Genomic DNA, 16,659 nt, shown 5'->3' on the forward strand with positions numbered 1-16,659 from the left:
CCTTTGTTTTCATGATTGCTAATGCTCAGTTTTTTTTCTGTTTTTATCAACAAGTCTGTTATTCACGTGACATTTCTGAATCTCCAAATGTCTGATAATTTCATAATGTAATGTCAAATGTACATTTTCTAACTTTGCACAGCTCACACCCAGTTGATGACGCTGGTTTCTTCTCCTTCACAACATTTGCATGGATGACACCCATGATGTGGAGGCTCTTTAGGAATCGGTTAAATGAGGACTTTCCCTCGCTCTCGCCTCATGATGGAGCCCACATCAATGGAGAGAGGTATTCTCTTCATAATCTTTCATTTAAATCTTAGCTTAGTTCAGGAAGTCTCGACAGGATGAGTTGCTGCAGTGTAGCACTTTAACTCACACGTTAACTCGTTGTCTGAGGTCTAAGGATGTTTTTCTGAAGCCAGGATGAGTCTTGGAGAATGTACAGTATTTGTGGGCAAAAAAACAACTATCTTCAAAAAATGAAAAGAGGTTGTGATTTCTGTTGTGTTCAGGTTCCAGAGACTGTGGGAGGAAGAAGTTGCCCGTGTGGGCCTGGAGAAGGCATCTCTTCCTGCTGTGGTCATTCGTTTTCAGAAGACAAGATTAATAGTGTCATTCTTGGCTTCAATCCTATTTACTTTTGCTGTATTTATTGGTCCGGTATGTAAAATTTGTATCATTCAGTTGAATAATCAATAAAACAGGCCCCGGTTTCCCGATAACACTCACTCTTAGCGCGCTAAGAAGATTTGAAAGCTATATCTTACCAAAGTTGTTTATGTTCCTAAGTGTGTTCCCCGAACTATACATTAGGAAGCTGCTTAAGATATACCTTCTTACGTGCGACGTTACCCGGCGCTGTCCGTGGCGATGCTGCTGAATTGGTTGATATCGATGGCTCGAGAATAAATTATTCTCTCGTGCAGGGGCTGTTTATGTGAGAAAGCGGTGATCTTTATAAATGAAGCACTTCAGAAATAGTTGAAATTACATTTATTAGCACTTATTAAAATAATCCAAACTATAATAGCCTATAATAGCCTAGCCTACATATTTTAAAATTGTAACATATATTGCTGCCACAATAACCTTTTCAAAAATTTTACGTGCTTTCTTCTCTTTCCCATTTTTGTGCGCTGAGGTGGAGCTGCGATGAAATATTGTTCTTGTAAATACTTTCCAGCATTTCAGTAATAAAAGTTTACATCTTGCGTACGGTGCTCGGCAGTGATCAAAAAGGATTTAAACCGTGAATTTTGAATCTCTTGTAAACTCAGAGATGTGGATTCAGACGGCAATTAAATTACCACACAACCTGTTTGTCAAAAAACAGTAGGTACTAATTTGGACAGGGATTTTTACATGGGTTGGGTGAGAAAAAAACACTGATATTATGGATTCGGGCAGCACTAAAATCACCGACTGACCCCTATAAATGTTTAAAATACCATACAAGCCCATGAGAAACAATATTAGCGTCCGAATAGGACTTAACTGACAGTAGCCTATGCTTTCACTGGCCTTTAAAAGAGCGTTTTAATTAAATTAATAATATTGTATAATAATATAATTAAAAATCTAACAACAATCAGTGTAATGACATTTTTATTCTTTGCATGAAAACACTTGAATTAACCTAATTGAATTCTGTCTGGGTGTATTAAAACTTCAGAATTATATTCATATAGACCTGCAACAGTGATAAGGTAAAGCTAAGAGTGGTCCAGACCAACCTTACGAAAGTGTGACTTAAAGGAGAACTTGGTAACTTTTTTAACTTAATACAACTGTCTAGAAATCATTTGGATGGTTAAACAACCTGTTCTGGTTATATTGGTGACTTTCCCCGCTCCCCCCAGCGTTCCCAGGCGGAAAACCAACCTTGCAACTTGGGGACTGCCGTCCCGGCAAAATAGAAATTGGAAGTCTCGTGAGAAGCGAGAACGAGAACGAGAACGAGCGCGAAACACGAATCGCTTTACGGCAATTCGACATAAACACACACGCATGTATGATGTATTACCAGATTACCCACCTCGGTAGACATAGCTCCACACGATACAGTTGGCTTGCTCCGATCAAAACAAACGCACATGAGCAGCGGTAGAGAGGGGGAGGAGGCCGCCGCAAGTGAGTTTTTTACGTCCGTGTTGTGACATATACGCCCCCCCACAGCTGTAGGGGGAGCTCGTGGGGAAAACATGCGACAACAAAAGGGAAAATCAGCGAAGAAGTGACTAGAGTTCGCTAGAGTTGCCGAGTTCTCCTTTAACCCATTTAATCCCACCGGTCACAATAGTGACCGTAAAAAAATGTTTCATTTCTAAGGCTATAAAAATGTTACTGAATGATCTATCAATGCATTTCCAGCAGATATTGAAATAATAAAGGGTCTCAATGAAATATGTGCAGTGTCGCATGTTTACTGTAAATTGTCACATGACCAGAGCTGTTTACTTCCTGTTTGCGCCAAGAGAAGAGGATGGCAGCAAGAAAGCTCCCAAAGAAAAGGTTATTAAAGTATGTTAAAATAAAGATAGGACATAGATTTTTGGTACACATCATGTTTAAGGTGTCTAGTATTGATATATGCATTTGCAATTACTCAACTTTATTTAATGTGGTCATAGAACTCACAAACATGTCAACGGCAACAATAGTGACCGGTGGGATAACCCATTGTATCTACATGTAATACACATAGGCTAACTGTTCTACCTTACTTTCTGCTGCTACCTTACTTTCTACCTAATTTTACACACAGAAACACACACACAGAAACACACACACACTCACGGACCCAAGGAAGACTAGCTAGCTAGCTAATTCTGCTAGCTAATTCTGCTAGCTAATTCTGCTAGCTAATTCTGCTGCTACCTAACTTCCTACCTACTGCAACTTTCCACACAAACACACACACACACACACACACACTAGCTAGCTAACTAATTCTACCTAACTTTACACACACACACACACACACACACACACACACAAACACACACACGCACAAGTGGTCTAGGAAGAAAAGCTGAAAAAAAAAAACCATCAAAATGTCCTAAATGGCCAAGATACTATCCCGTGGCCTCGAGACACTATCCCTTGGCCTCGAGACACTATCCCGTGGCCTCCAGACACTATCCCGTGGCCTCCAGACACTATCCCGTGGTCTCCAGACACTATCCCGTGGTCTCCAGACACTATCCCGTGGCCTCCAGACACTATCCCGAGGCCTCCAGACACTATCCCGAGGCCTCCAGACACTATCCCGAGGCCTCCAGACACTATCCCGAGGCCTCCAGACACTATCCCGTGGCCTCCAGACACTATCCCGTGGCCTCGAGATACTATCCCGTGGCCTCGAGATGGTATCCCGTGGCCTCCAGATACTATCCCGTGACCTCAAGACACTATCCCGAGGCCTCCAGACACTATCCCGTGGCCTAGAGACACTATCCCGTGGCCTCCAGACACTATCCCGTGGCCTCGAGACACTATCCCGTGGCCTCCAGACACTATCCCGTGGCCTCCAGACACTATCCCGTGGCCTCCAGACATTATCCCGTGGCCTCGAGATACTATCCCGTGGCCTCCAGATACTATGCCGTGGCCTCCAGACACTATCCCGTGGCCTCCAGACACTATCCCGTGGCCTCGAGATACTATCCCGTGGCCTCCAGATGGTATCCCGAGGCCTCCAGACACTATCCCGTGGCCTCCAGACACTATCCCGAGGCCTCCAGACACTATCCCGTGGCCTCAAGATACTATCCCGTGGCCTCGAGATGGTATCCCGTGGCCTCGAGATGGTATCCCGTGGCCTCGAGATACTATCCCGTGACCTCAAGATACTATCCCGAGGCCTCCAGACACTATCCCGTGGCCTCGAGACACTATCCCGTGGCCTCTAGACACTATCCCGTGGCCTCCAGACACCATCCCGTGGCCTCCAGACACCATCCCGTGGCCTCCAGACATTATCCCGTGGCCTCGAGATACTATCCCGTGGCCTCCAGATACTATCCCGTGACCTCGAGATACTATCCCGAGGCCTCCAGACACTATCCCGTGGCCTCGAGACACTATCCCGTGGCCTCCAGACACTATCCCGTGGCCTCGAGATGGTATCCCTTTGCCTCCAGATACTATCCCGTGACCTCAAGATACTATCCCGAGGCCTCCAGACACTATCCCGTGGCCTCCAGACACTATCCCGTGACCTCAAGATACTATCCCGAGGCCTCCAGACACTATCCCGTGGCCTCCAGACACTATCCCGTGGCCTCCAGACACTATCCCGTGGCCTCCAGACACTATCCCGTGGCCTCCAGACATTATCCCGTGGCCTCGAGATACTATCCCGTGGCCTCCAGATACTATCCCGTGGCCTCGAGATACTATCCCGTGGCCTCGAGACACTATCCCGAGGCCTCCAGACACTATCCCGTGGCCTCCAGACACTATCCCGTGGCCTCCAGACATTATCCCGTGGCCTCGAGATACTATCCCGTGGCCTCGTGATACTATCCCTTGGCCTCCAGACAGTATCCCGTGGCCTCGAGACACTATCCCGTGGCCTCCAGACACTATCCCGTGGCCTCCAGACACTATCCCCTGGCCTCCAGACACTATCCGTGGCCTCGAGACACTATCCCGTGGCCTCGAGATACTATCCCGTGACCTCAAGATACCATCTCGTGACCTCAAGATACCATCCCGTGGCCTCAAGATACTATCCCGTGGCCTCAAGATACTATCCCGTGGCCTCAAGATAGTATCTTAAGGATTTTATACACTCTTATGCACGCATGCACGCACACACACACACACACACACACAAACACACACACACACACAAAAACACACACACACACACACACACACACACACACACAAAAACACACACACACACACACACACACACACACACACACACACACACAAACACACACACACACACACAAAGACACTGCACAGGTCAAATAGACCTATATTCAGTGTGTCCAATGGTTGATACAACACAGTATCCCACCGGTCACAATTGTGACCGATCATAAAACACACTTTTTCACACACTTTTCCATGAAAATTTAAAAAAATTATGATTGATTGTTTCAAAGGGATACTAATGACACATGATTTGGATATTTTTGTTTCTGAGAAAAATTCGGGATTAAATGGGTTAAAGAATATATACTTTGCGTACGAATGTGTCGGGAATCGTGCCATAACGTTAAGAGAGAGGTTAAGGAATAGGTTAAGAACTACTTAGCGATAAGAACGCTTTGGGGAACCGGGCCCATATTGTTTTATTTTCCTTAAAGGGTTAGTTCACCCAAAAAATGAAAATTATTCCATAATTTACTCACCCTCAAGCCATCCTGGGTGTATGTGTCTCTTTTTCTTTCAGCCAAACACAATCAGAGTTATATAAAAAAAAAAAAATGGGACTTTATAATGGGAGTGACCCAAAAAGCGCATCCACCCATCATAAAAGTAATTCATACGGCTCCAGGTTAATAACTGATGAATGGAAAATTTGGGTGAACTAATGCTTTAAAGTGCTTTCTAGTTTATAAAGTCAATCCCCTTTTGAGGGACCCACTTGTAAAAATATAGTAGCATCTGTATATTTTCATGTATAAAAAACCATGAGAAAAATATGAAGCATGATATTATAAAGGCATGCTATTTCCTTAATGAAATCATTTATATTGTCAAGTAGAATAAAGTAGAATAAAATAGTTCCAATTAAATTTGAAACTGCATTCAGTGCTGTTTTTGTTCCTGCCTCACATCATGGGTCTGTTTTGAATGTTATTTTTACATTTGGTGTGTCTTCTAGTCAGTTCTAGTGTATGAAATCCTGAACTACGTGGAACAGCCTGAGGCATACACACTGTTGCACGGCGTTGGCGTGTGCGTGGCTCTGTTCGTGTCTGAATTCAGCAAGGCATTTTTTGCGTCACTCATGTGGGCTGTGAATTTGCGTACCGCTGTGAGAGTGAAGGGAGCATTCAACATGCTTGCTTTCAAGAAGATCATCTCTCTCAGGAATCTCACCAGCATCAGTGTAGGAGAGGTAAACCAGTGAACACTGCCACTTTACTGTCTGCTCAATCTATTTATTGGTACTCTAAGGAATTTTATTTATTTACTCTAGTACTCCAACCACTTTTTAATTACCTAAATTATATATATATATATATATATATATATATATATATATATATATAATACAAATAGTGTTTGTCATAAACTGCTGTGTGCATTATTTCTGTGTTTCGTTTCAGACTATAAACGTGTTGACGAGTGATGGTCATCGGATGTTTGAGGTGGTCCTGTTTGGAACGTTTCTGCTGTTTGTTCCTTTTCTGCTGATCATATGTTTCATATATGCTTGCTTTATTCTGGGATTCACGGCACTAATTGGAATTTTGGTCTACCTGGTGTTCCTACCAATACAGGTGTGATGGTATTTTCTGTTTTGTGTAACACATCTTCGAGATCTACCCGTCTCGGTAATATTTAGTATTTTCCCTGTCTGTTTGTATGTGCGCTATAGTTGTCAATTGCCAGGCTGATTGGTGTGTTCAGAAGGCGGACGGTATCTGTGACAGACAGACGTGTTCGCACAATGAATGAGGTTCTGACCTGCATCAAGCTCATTAAGATGTATGCGTGGGAGGAGTCTTTTGAGAAAACAATCACAGGTTGTCCATCCATCCATCCATCCATCCATCCATCCATCTCTGTGTTTTCTCTCACCCATTCTTTCCTTGTTTTTTTTTTTATTTTTTTTTTTATAGATATTAGGAAAAATGAGAAGTTGCTATTACAAAAGGCTGGTTATGTTCAGAGTTTAAACAGAGTCTTAACAATGATAGCCCCCACACTGGCAACCGTCCTCACCTTCATTGTCCACATTGCACTGAATCTGCCTCTTCAACCTTCTACTGTGAGTGCAAAAAAAATAAGTTTACACTACCTGTAATAAGTTTACACTTTACCTGTAATAAGTTTACACTGATGATAATAAGAAATGTTTCTTGAGCACCAAATCAGCTCATCAGAATGATTTCTGAAACCGCTTTGCCATCACAACAATAAATGACATTTGAAAATGTATTAAAAAAAAGAAGCTATTTTAAATTGTAGTAATATTTCACAATATTATTGTTTTACTGTTTGTTGTTGTTGTTGTTGTTTTTTAATCAAATAAATGCAGCCCTTGTTAGCATAAGTGACTTCTTTCAAAACCATTAAAATCTTACTAACCCAAAACTTTTGAATGGTAGTGTACATGTGTAAAACATCATTACTTATTGATTGATCGATTTATTGTTTTTATTTTGTATTTGAATAATTCTGTTCAAAGCACTGTTCTGTCCTAACTGGCTTAACTGTTGTAATTCCCTACATCACGTAAACTGGCAAATGACTCTGATGTACTTGAAACTTTGATGAAAGAGGTGAGTTTTCTGTTTCCCCACAGGCGTACACTATCATCTCTGTATTTAACTGCATGAAGATATCTATGGGCTTGTTGCCTTTCTCTGTTAAAGCTGTTGCTGAGGCTAAAGTGGCTCTGGCGAGACTCAAGGTTGGACTCATTCACGGGTTTCTCTCAATCAAACTCAAAGATAATTTTCTCTCATTTAAAGAGTTCCTCCTTTTCCCTACGAATTTGTACCTTTGGCCCCATTATCTGCTCTAATTAGGCATTGGTTTAGGACATATTGGGATAGATGTAAATATTGTTCATATGTGTAAGTTATAAATAAAGATAAGTGTGTGGAAAATATATTTTCACATGCAGTAACTTGATACTCTAAAGTGCATCAATCACGTCTTTTACATTGAATTCCTGATTTGCCTCTGCAGTACGATGCAAATAACAGAATATTTAATGATAATGCATCTCTACAGAAACTTATGTTGGTACAGAACCCCAAAGGTTATCTTACCCAGGATAAAAATATGGACTTGGCGCTGGTCATGGAAAAGGCCTCATTCTCTTGGAGCCTACCAGATGACATGAACACCACTGAAAGACCACAAGATCCCTCTCAAAGCGCCACACACCAGTCACACTCCCAACCTTCAATCAGAAGCATCAGCTTCACTCTTTCAAAGGTGTGATATGAATAATATTATAATGTGAGGCACTATATGTGTCCTGACACTACACGAGACTAATGATTCTCTCTTTTCAATTATAGGGAAGTCTGCTTGGAGTGTGTGGCAGTGTTGGAAGTGGAAAAACCTCTTTGATATCAAGTATTCTTGAGCAGGTGTGGCACCACCTGTCTTTTCTACGTCCAAGACACATGTGATGAGGTGTGACTGACAGTATAATCGTTTATTCCTGCAGATGCATCTTGTGAGTGGGTCTGTATCAGCTAATGAAACATTTGCATATGTTTCCCAGCAAGCCTGGATATTCCACGGGACTGTAAGGGACAATATCCTCATGGGAGAACCATTTGACCAAACCAGGTAAAACTAGAGAACACCAAAAACAAAACTGGTCAAAGCACATTCTTTGAACATTCTGTTGAAAAGCGCCGGGAGAGTTCACTTCTGCACAGTAAAATGATTACTAAAATGTAGAATCAAAAACAGGCAGAGTTTTACTTTTAAACCCACATCTGAAGTTACAGTATCACATTTTACTGGAGGCCAAATGCCAACACAAAGTCTATCATATTATCATCTTTATTGGCCAAAAGAGGAGAGCTTAATGGAGAACAGTGGATGATTTAGAGTGATAAACGGCACTAAACTGAACGAAGACGAAAACGTACAGTCATGTGCTAAAGCAATGAAATTACACATGACTTTTTTTTTTTTAGCTACAATAGATCTTGATAAATCTTCTACAGCCTGACCTACGTAAAAAGGTAAAAGGAAAACTTTCATGAAGATATAGTGATTTAAAAATAATCTCATATGTGTAACACAAATTGAGCTGATGAATAAATATATCTCACAGTTAATGAGGTGTAGCAAATTAGCCATTTTAAATATTAACAATCAATAATAACTGGTTATAATTGATTATGAATATTTGGATAAGTTAATATAATTAACTTACTGTCGTAAATTAATATTCCAATCAATTAACCTGTTTGTCCCGTGAACACTCAAGATTAATTGTTTATTAACTCTAAGAAATGTTCATTTCAGGGGCATGGGAAATGTCTTTCTTCATTTACAGTACTACTAAGAGCAGTAGCAAAAATCTATATGATTACTGACTCTAATAGGCTCTATGCACGATCGCTTCCGCGTTTTGTCTCAGCCCGCCCAGTTACATCCGGTGCTGCGTCAGAAGCCGTTTTTGCAGTAGGTGGAGATAATGGCAAATTACAGTCGCTGTTTACAAGAACTTCCAGCGGTTAACGTGAATGATGTTAACAATATTGTGGGGCAGTTAACGGTCACACATATGAGTAAGAAAGAGAAGTTCTTTAAATTATAAATTTCGAGCTACATCAACAACTTTGAGGGTGAGTATTCTCTCATATCGCGCGAAATCCGACTAGCGAATCAGTTTCTAAAATCGTTGTCTCCGTTTCTGAGAAAATGAATTTTATTAAAGTGAATTGTCCTATAGAACGCGCTATGCGGAAGTAAAGACGCCGGCTGAGATCCTACCGGCAATACGTCAGCAGCGTTCGTGCATAGAGCCTATTATGAGCTTGAGACACGGACAACTTTACGTGTGACATGAACAAGATTTTATTAACTAGTCTAAACACTTAAACTACTCTAGCATACACACACATACATGCATACAGTTTACCAAGGGAAAGAGAGCTGAAGCAGAATACAGGAAAGCAAGAAATTATAGCATTGTTGAAATTCAGCAGATCAACAGCCTTGAGCAAACCATCAGTTTAGTTCTAACACGCCCTTCTTAAAAGGGGTAAGGATATTTAATGTATCAAATAATGAGACTAAGTTTGATACTTGCATATCTCGCCCATTTGAATTAAACTGTCCTGATGCAATCTGTTGAGACTCCAGTTGATCTTTGCTGATGTGGTCTTGATGAGAGAGAGCCAGTGGTTTTCAGAGTATCTTTGGTGAATGGAAAGACAAGGCCGCAGCCTGGTACAAGTTTGGTGGTCCTTAGAAACTCCCAGTTCAGCATCTTCTTCACGTCAGGATTCCAGAAAAGAGTAAGAGAGAGCTAAGAGCTGATCTTGGGTTTTTAAAGGGTGAAGGAGTAACACCCTGTGGAGGAGTGTCAGAGCCAATGAGAAGATTTCCCTTTGGGGGATATTTTTACGACCTATTGTTCAAGCAGGGCATTTGAATATGTAATTTGATTGGAAATTCCTTTGGGTCGTAAAACTCTTATCAGTCTCAATGTGTCCTGTAACAAGACACCGCGCCCTGCCAGTGTGTTAGCTTCATTTGTGATGTTAGTTTTGGGGGAAGTTTCACAGGCCTTTGTTGGGAGAGTGAGTTTGCTGGATTATTCATTAAAGGCACACTATTTAATTTAATTAATCAATCAACGATACTATTGATCAGCATTACCAAACGTGGACGTTCCACTAGAAACAAACATTGATGTATTGTTTTAATTTATTACTGTGAAGCTGCTTTGATACAACCTATGTTGTGAAAAGCGCTATATAAATAAACTTGACTTGACTTGACTTGACACTATGTAGAAATTGTGTTTTTGTCAAACTACTAGACCCCTAGAGTCGCTGTGGAATACTTGCACTGTCGTAAATACCCCCCGAACTAGTTCGTGAGGCAAGCTAGGCAATAAAACATAACACAAAAAACACGTAAGAGAAACGAGTGTTTGTTAGCAAGTCTGTTAACAGCTCTGATTATCGAAAGCTAGCTAGACATGTGGAAATTATTGGACTGGTCTAATTATCAACAATGGATGAATGAACAGCATCGTAAAAAAATGACATACTACAAGCAAGCGCTACTACATAGAACGCAAACAAGTTTACAAATAAGAGATTTATTTACTGGTCACTTCATGCGTTTTCTCAGATCGGATAGCTATCTGATTTATCAAAACGATTCTATTTACACCTCGTCACATAAATGTGTTTTTGCGAAACGGATTTAAATCCGATCTTCAATTATCGCGCTATATGCAGATTTAATGGAGTGCACGTCACTGAAAGCAACAGATATGAGCTGCATTTTATTGATCATCAGATAAAATGTCAAAATCAAAGACCGCAATAAGAGAGGGCAGCAGCAACAGCCCTGGTAAGATCATTTAATTTCTTTACTTTTAATGATGATTACTTTCACTGTGATTTGAGATAGTTTACACGTTGGCTTAATGAATGCTCAGTTGCTCATCTGCGGTGATGCGTCCAGTAGCGTTGTCATATCTGGCTATAACATATAGCCTATAACACGCTCTCACACGTTTTTTTTTTGTTGCATTTTTGGGAGGAGTACAATTTACATATTTCAACAACCAGATGCATTTACACTTGTCCAGTTTCGTCTGGAATTAGTCTCAGACCTCCTCCTGAAGTGGTTTGAGCGATCGGATTCAAATCCGTCTCAAATGCGTTTCGGAGGGCATTTACACCTGGTCTTTTCACGATCGGATAGCTATCCCATCTGAGAAAACGCTTGAAGTGGCCAGGTGTAAAAAGCCCCCATGACAAAAACATACGCACGAAAGCCGAAAACAAACGCTGGTTGGCCTCTCACGTCCAAATTTGAGGAAGTGGTGGGGGAAGTGACGTATGCCGTAAAGCAGTCGAATTTTGTAGTTCTTTTTGTGCTCGGGTTACTACCCGAACCCTGAAGTTACATAGTGCCAGTAAAAGCGATACAGACCCCGTCAGGCTATGGCAGACGTGTCATTCAACCTATTGTAAGTCGATGTAACATCACAAGGGTCTTGGAAATATATTATGAAGGTTGAAAAGCTACATAGTGTGCCTTTAAATAAATTAATAATTTGTGTGTGTCTGATTGGTCTAGACGCTACAGTGATCACATTAAAAAAAGGTCCATGGTCTATTGTCAACAGTATGTTAGCAATGTGTGAGCTGTGCTTCATACAGAAGTCAAGCTTTTTGTTGGTCAATGTGGCGAAATCTGAAATGACCCGCGAAAAATCCGTCAAACAACTGTATGTGTCTCTCTGATACTGTAGATGTAAATATTATCTAAATAGCAAGCAGATCAATGTCATATTAGAGTGTAAAAGAGTAGTTTTGTATGAAACTTGACATTATTTCCCCATGGTAAGTGTGAATTTAGTGAGCAAGGACTCTTTAGACACCACTAATCCATTCGTCTTGAAATGGCAAGTTTTAATTAACCTCAGTGTCAGTCCTACTATGCTCCTATGAAGCTGCCCCTAACCTTTCAAACACATGTAATCTGCCAGATCCTGTTTTATAGCCATGAAGACAGTGAACCGCTTTATGGTGTGTTTTTTAATTGCTTGTAATGGGGTAAATTTCTGGCTCTGGTCACAGTCTCCGCTGCTTTATAATCTGTCAAATTGTTGAACATTGACCTTTGTACTGAGAACCTAAAGAAAAGCGGTTATGTGTTTGCTGTGTTTTAGATATGACCGTGTTATTCATGCCTGCTGTCTGAAACCTGATCTGGCAATACTTCCACATGGAGACCAGACAGAGGTCCGTTTCCACATACTCACCAACACTCTGATTAGATACTACTATTTGTTTTTTATTTTATTTAACCATTAAATGTTTATAATACTAAGGAGTACAGTTGAAAGCAATACATATAATGTATGGGGATAATAATATTGCTTGTGTGTGTGTGTGTGTGTGTGTGTGTGTGTCAAGATTGGAGAGCGAGGAATTAATCTTTCAGGTGGGCAGAAGCAGAGAGTCAGTTTAGCCAGGGCGGTGTATTCTAACAGAGACATTTTCCTTTTGGATGATCCTCTGTCTGCTGTCGATGCGCACGTTGGGAAGCACATTTTTGAGGAATGCATCAAGAAAGAGCTGAAGGGCAAATCCGTCATTCTGGTCACTCATCAGCTGCAGGTAATCTCTCTCACAACATAATCCATACTGTCAATCAGGGCCGGCCCTGACCAATTTGCTGCCCTAGGCAAGATTTTACCTGGCGCCCCATCACAGCCCATTTCACCCTGTCATTGTGTTCATGATTTAGCATTATATATATATATATATATATATATATATATATACACACACACACACACACACACACACACACACACATTACAGCAGAACTGTTTCCAACACTCATAATAAAACATCATATTAGAATAATTTCTAAAGGATCATGTGATAGACCGGATGTCACATGTGACACTGAAGACTGGAGTAATGATGCTGAAAATTCAGCTTTGCATCACAGAAATAAATGATAATTTAAAGTATAATAAATTGAAAACAAATTATTTTAAATTGTAATAATATATCACAATATTACATTTTTTTTCTGTATTTTTGATCAAATAAATGCAGGCTTGATGAGCAGAAGAAACTTCTTTCAAAAACATTAAAAATAGTAATGTTTCCAAACTTTTGGCCTGTACTGTATCCCCCCAAAACTGCACAACTGTAGAGTAAAACATTAATAAAAAAGTGATAATAAAAAATGCGTCTTAAAACTGACATGATTGTTACAAAATCACAGTCTGGGGACTCAGAACTCAGAACAACTGCTAACATTAAGTTTAAGGTAAAAATAACTGCCATGAAATTATAGTATCTTACTCCTATGCAATAAATTGTTCATTCACATTCACCGTGTCTAGAACTGGCGCGAGCTTCCAGGCCCGTTTCTACGAGCTGTGTGTTAACAAAAGCAGTGCTGTCTACATTGGATGCGGCGTCGGGCACGCTACACAACAAATTACCAACAACTGATCCCGCACGCGCTCTGTTTCTGACGCACTTCATGCACTCGATGGGCGGGGGAAGATTGAAGAGCCGGACTTTTTTTTTTTTTTTGCTTTATTTGGTAGTATTTCGAATTAATGGTTTTAAAATAGTAGCCTAGCCTATTATAAAAAAAAAAAAAAAAAAAAAAATACACTCGTTCACACATTCTGGCGCCCCTATGGATGAGTGGCGCCCTTAGCATTTGCCTATACCGCCTATGCCGCGGGCCGGCCCTGCTGTCAATCATTTGCTTTGCAGGCTTCTTTTCTGTTTGAGTTAGTGGAATAAATATTTGCTCATACTGCCAACCCTCCCGCATTCACCGTGAGACACCGCAATTGACACTTTCCACACGCTCTCACGCCACACATCTATTTTCTCACGCACAGAAAAATCACCAAGCAAAGAGGACACGGAGACCGACAGCTAGACAGAGCAGGTTACTTATGATATAAAAAATCTCAGCTCTCAGATTCTGTCAATTTTTGTATGAGATTCAAACAATAAATACCGTTTTGGCGTTTGTAAATGTGACGTGAAGATCTCTAGTGGCATGTGAACCAATCATCTCTAGCTAATAGTAAATAAACACGAATGAACACTGTTGAAAGATACAGTACAACTTACCGAAATGTATATTCCTCATACATAATATCGACCAAGCGTGCCGCACAAGCCCTGAAAAGTCTCGATCGCCCCCCGGTGACTGGTCCTAATATAGGTCATAAGCCCCGCCTCCCCGTGTTATTCAACGGGACGTGAGACCAACTAAACAATTAAATTACACTTCAAATATCTTTTTTCCATAGGTGGTTTCTGTCATGTACTGTAGTTTTCATCACGCTGATGTAATTTCAAGTGTCTGTTTTTAAAATAAGTTTGTTTGTTTTTAGTTAGTTACGCAATGCTATAAAAATGGTGGTGTAACCTACTGTCCTGTAACCTACATAGCTTGTGTGTACTGCACAGGTCTGGTCCTGAGATCACTACTGCGCAGGTCTGGTCCTGAGATCGCCACTGCGCAGGTCTGGCCCCGAGATCGCCACTGTGCAGGTCTGGTCCTGAGATTGCCACTGCGCAGGTCTGGTCCTGAGATCGCCACTGCGCAGGTCTGGTCCCAAGATCGCTACTGTGTACTGCGCAGGTCTGGTCCTGAGATCGCTACTGTGTACTGCGCAGGTCTGGTCCCAAGATCGCTACTGTGTACTGCGCAGATCTGGTCCTGAGATCGCTACTGCGCAGGTCTGGTCCTGAGATCGCCACTGCGCAGGTCTGGTCCCAAGATCGCTACTGTGTACTGCGCAGGTCTGGTCCTGAGATCGCTACTGTGTACTGCGCAGGTCTGGTCCCAAGATCGCTACTGTGTACTGCGCAGATCTGGTCCTGAGATCGCTACTGCGCAGGTCTGGTCCCGAGATCGCCACTGCGCAGGTCTGGTCCTGAGATCGCTACTGCGCAGGTCTGGTCCCGAGATCGCTACTGCGCAGGTCTGGTCATGAGATCGCCACTGCGCAGGTCTGGTCCTGAGATCGCCACTGCGCAGGTCTGGTCCCGAGATCGCCACTGCGCAGGTCTGGTCCCGAGATCGCTACTGCGCAGGTCTGGTCCTGAGATCGCTACTGCGCAGGTCTGGTCCCAAGATCGCTACTGTGTACTGCGCAGGTCTGGTCCTGAGATCGCTACTGTGTACTGCGCAGGTCTGGTCCTGAGATCGCTACTGTGTACTGCGCAGGTCTGGTCCCAAGATCGCTACTGTGTACTGCGCAGGTCTGGTCCCAAGATCGCTACTGTGTACTGCGCAGGTCTGGTCCTGAGATCGCTACTGTGTACTGCGCAGGTCTGGTCCCAAGATCGCTACTGTGTACTGCGCAGATCTGGTCCTGAGATCGCTACTGCGCAGGTCTGGTCCCGAGATCGCTACTGCGCAGGTCTGGTCATGAGATCGCCACTGCGCAGGTCTGGTCCTGAGATCGCCACTGCGCAGGTCTGGTCCCGAGATCGCCACTGCGCAGGTCTGGTCCCGAGATCGCCACTGCGCAGGTCTGGTCCCGAGATCGCTACTGCGCAGGTCTGGTCCTGAGATCGCTACTGCGCAGATCTGGTCCCGAGATCACCACTGCGCAGGTCTGGTCCCGAGATCGCTACTGTGTACTGCGCAGGTCTGGTCCCGAGATCGCCACTGCGCAGGTCTGGTCCAGAGATTGCTACTGTGTACTGCGCAGATCTGGTCCTGAGATCGCTACTGCGCAGGTCTGGTCCTGAGATCGCTACTGTGTACTGCGCAGGTCTGGTCCCGAGATCGCTACTGCGCAGGTCTGGTCATGAGATCGCCACTGCGCAGGTCTGGTCCTGAGATCGCTACTGCGCAGGTCTGGTCCCGAGATCGCCACTGCGCAGGTCTGGTCCCGAGATCGCCACTGCGCAGGTCTGGTCCCGAGATCGCTACTGTGTACTGCGCAGGTCTGGTCCCGAGATCGCCACTGCGCAGGTCTGGTCCAGAGATTGCTACTGTGTACTGCGCAGATCTGGTCCTGAGATCGCCACTGCGTAGGTCTGGTCCTGAGATCGCTACTGCGCAGGTCTGGTCCTGAGATCGCTACTGCGCAGATCTGGTCCTGAGATCGCCACTGCGCAGGTCTGGTCCCGAGATCGCCACCGCGCAGATCTGGTCCTGAGATTGCCACTGCGCAGGTCTGGTCCCGAGATCGCTACTGTGTACTGCGCAGGTCTGGTCCTGAGATCGCTACTG

At 42.9% G+C, this 16,659-nt stretch overlaps 1 protein-coding gene across 1 annotated transcript in view; it reads left to right on the forward strand.

The window, feature by feature from the left end:
• The window catches only part of LOC307156249 (ATP-binding cassette sub-family C member 12-like), a gene marked incomplete at both ends in the record, with an annotated part of 30,954 nt that overhangs the window by 2,707 nt on the left and 11,588 nt on the right, over window positions 1–16,659 (forward strand). Inside the window, 13 exons of the mRNA XM_079867543.1 lie at window positions 143–289; window positions 516–663; window positions 5,849–6,085; window positions 6,297–6,470; window positions 6,569–6,716; window positions 6,813–6,961; window positions 7,499–7,606; window positions 7,933–8,139; window positions 8,226–8,297; window positions 8,378–8,502; window positions 12,590–12,662; window positions 12,837–13,040; window positions 16,546–16,601. Coding sequence (XP_079723669.1) covers window positions 143–289; window positions 516–663; window positions 5,849–6,085; window positions 6,297–6,470; window positions 6,569–6,716; window positions 6,813–6,961; window positions 7,499–7,606; window positions 7,933–8,139; window positions 8,226–8,297; window positions 8,378–8,502; window positions 12,590–12,662; window positions 12,837–13,040; window positions 16,546–16,601 — 1,848 coding nt within the window. The remainder of the gene's footprint in view (window positions 1–142; window positions 290–515; window positions 664–5,848; window positions 6,086–6,296; window positions 6,471–6,568; window positions 6,717–6,812; window positions 6,962–7,498; window positions 7,607–7,932; window positions 8,140–8,225; window positions 8,298–8,377; window positions 8,503–12,589; window positions 12,663–12,836; window positions 13,041–16,545; window positions 16,602–16,659) is intronic.

The sequence above is a fragment of the Squalius cephalus genome (assembly GCF_949319135.1).
Source record: "Squalius cephalus genome assembly, chromosome: 3".
Lineage (NCBI taxonomy): Eukaryota > Metazoa > Chordata > Actinopteri > Cypriniformes > Leuciscidae > Squalius > Squalius cephalus.